At 41.4% G+C, this 1,951-nt stretch overlaps 1 protein-coding gene across 1 annotated transcript; it reads right to left on the bottom strand.

The window, feature by feature from the left end:
* Window positions 1-226: 226 nt before the first annotated feature.
* On the bottom strand, window positions 227-755 carry LOC114709733 (prolyl-tRNA synthetase associated domain-containing protein 1-like). The gene is given in 2 exon segments (XM_037197156.1): window positions 227-502; window positions 504-755. Coding segments are annotated over 2 exon segments (510 nt in total). The 3' UTR covers window positions 227-244.
* Between the last annotated feature and the right edge of the window lie 1,196 nt (window positions 756-1,951).

Here is a 1,951-nt window from a genome sequence, read left to right as displayed (position 1 = left end):
ATATTGATACACATAGATACATGTAGGCAAAATGCTCATACACATAAAAATCTTTAAGATGAATGTTAGTCTCCAAATCAAAGACACAAGTAATAAAAACAGCAGTCAGAAATGAGTTTATTATAAGCATTAGCCCAGTTGTTTGACACAGCATCTGATTGTGTAGTCCTTGGCTGGCCTAGAACTCAAGAAATCAGCCTGTTCTGTCTATAGTATTTGACTATGCCCAGCTCCCAGTCAGTTTTTAATCAAAGTTCAGAATTATAGGATCATGTCCTGTAGCCTTCACAAATACAAGAAAGTCTTCAGGACTCAATCCCATGGTTGCAGCATTAGTCATTGGATGAAAGTATACTTTTTCATGTCCACCTTCCAGAAAAGCTGAATCCAAAACAAACTTAACATCTCCATCATCACAAAAGAGTGCCAAAGGTGTGGCACAGCCTTGACCAACTTTTAGTTTTGCTAACATGTCTGTTTCATCCGCAAACTGAAGATTTTCTACTCGGAACTCCTAACTGCTTGCCAAGATCATTTAAATTAATTTGTCTGTCATGAAGAACTGTCACCAGCCAGTAGTTTTTCTTCTTTTTGTCTTTAAGAAATAAGTTCTTACTATGTGCTCCTTTCAGATGTTGAATATGAGGCATCGTTTCTTCAACTGTAAACACCTCGGGGCGCTCCACGACCTCCTTGCGGATGGTGAGGGCGCCCAGCCTCTGCTCTAACGCCGCCCGCAGCTCCGGCAACGCCATCCTCCCTCCACCCGCTGTGATAGTAGTTTTAATTGTCAACTCAACACAATGTAGATTCGCCCAGGAAGAGAATTTCGAGATATTATCTAGGTTAGGTTGGTCTGTGGGTGTGTCTGTGGGAGATTAATTATACAATGTGGGACCACTCCAACCACCATGAATGTGCCCAGCAGTCTTTGGGTTTGGGTACTGGACTGTATTGGAGTAGAGAAGTTGATGTGGGCAGCAGAAGCATGGGCACTTTCTGCACTTGTCTGTCAATGTGGTTAGCTGCTTCGAGCTCGTGCCTCGACTTTCCCACAACGATGGACTATGAACTGTAATTATAAGTTTAATAAATACTTCCTCCCCTACACTCATTTTTTTTTTCAGGGAATTCAGTCACAGAAACAGACATAAAGGTAATACAGAATCCCTAGGGCGTGCATCCATTTTATTAAGTGGATAGCTATGTGCAGTAATATTACTTTTAGTTCTTTGAGGAACTCCCACGCTGTTGTCCATGATGATCTTACTGATGTACACTCCCACCAACAGTATGCATGAAAGTCTCTCCCCCGCCCACATCCTTTATAGCATTTGATTGTTTGTTTTCCTGAATGATAGAGGTATTTGGAGATGACATGGTAGCAGTTTTCATTTTCATTCTCCTGATAGCGAGGCCAGGAGACAGAATAATCTCCAGTGACTCAAGTGAGCATGTTGGTAAAGTAGTGGGTAGTGGGACATCATCTGAAATTGGACTTCTCCAGGGAGAACTTCCATACAGTGCTACAGTCTACAGTCACTGAATGATATGCTCTGGAGTACTGTTAAGTAAGGCTGCACGTGTACCGAATTTCAAAACGACTGATTCACAATAACTTGGCAACTTCCTCAAGTAGTCCTAAGTAGAAGCTGGGGTGGAGAAAAACCACATGGCAATAGAGGAAGCATCTCGAGTATAAACACATGACTTAGCAGTGCAAGATTTTTCCCTAGAAATTGCTTCATCGTTTGTTTTCTAATACAAAAACAAAAATCTTTTTTAAGAGCTTCCAAAAGTGAATTCAGCATTTTACAGATCACAGCAAAGATAGAAATCATTATGCAGTCACAGGTTATTTATTCCTAGGCCTCTCCAAAACTGAGTATCATTAACTTGAAGTTCTTGAGAGCCAGGCCAAGCCTTGGTTCACAGAGGTGAACCTGTCTTA

The sequence above is a fragment of the Peromyscus leucopus genome, chromosome 19 (assembly GCF_004664715.2).
Source record: "Peromyscus leucopus breed LL Stock chromosome 19, UCI_PerLeu_2.1, whole genome shotgun sequence".
In the NCBI taxonomy this organism is placed as follows: domain Eukaryota; kingdom Metazoa; phylum Chordata; class Mammalia; order Rodentia; family Cricetidae; genus Peromyscus; species Peromyscus leucopus.
The sequence above is the reverse complement of the archived record's forward strand: the minus strand, read 5'-3'. Positions and strand labels throughout refer to the sequence as shown.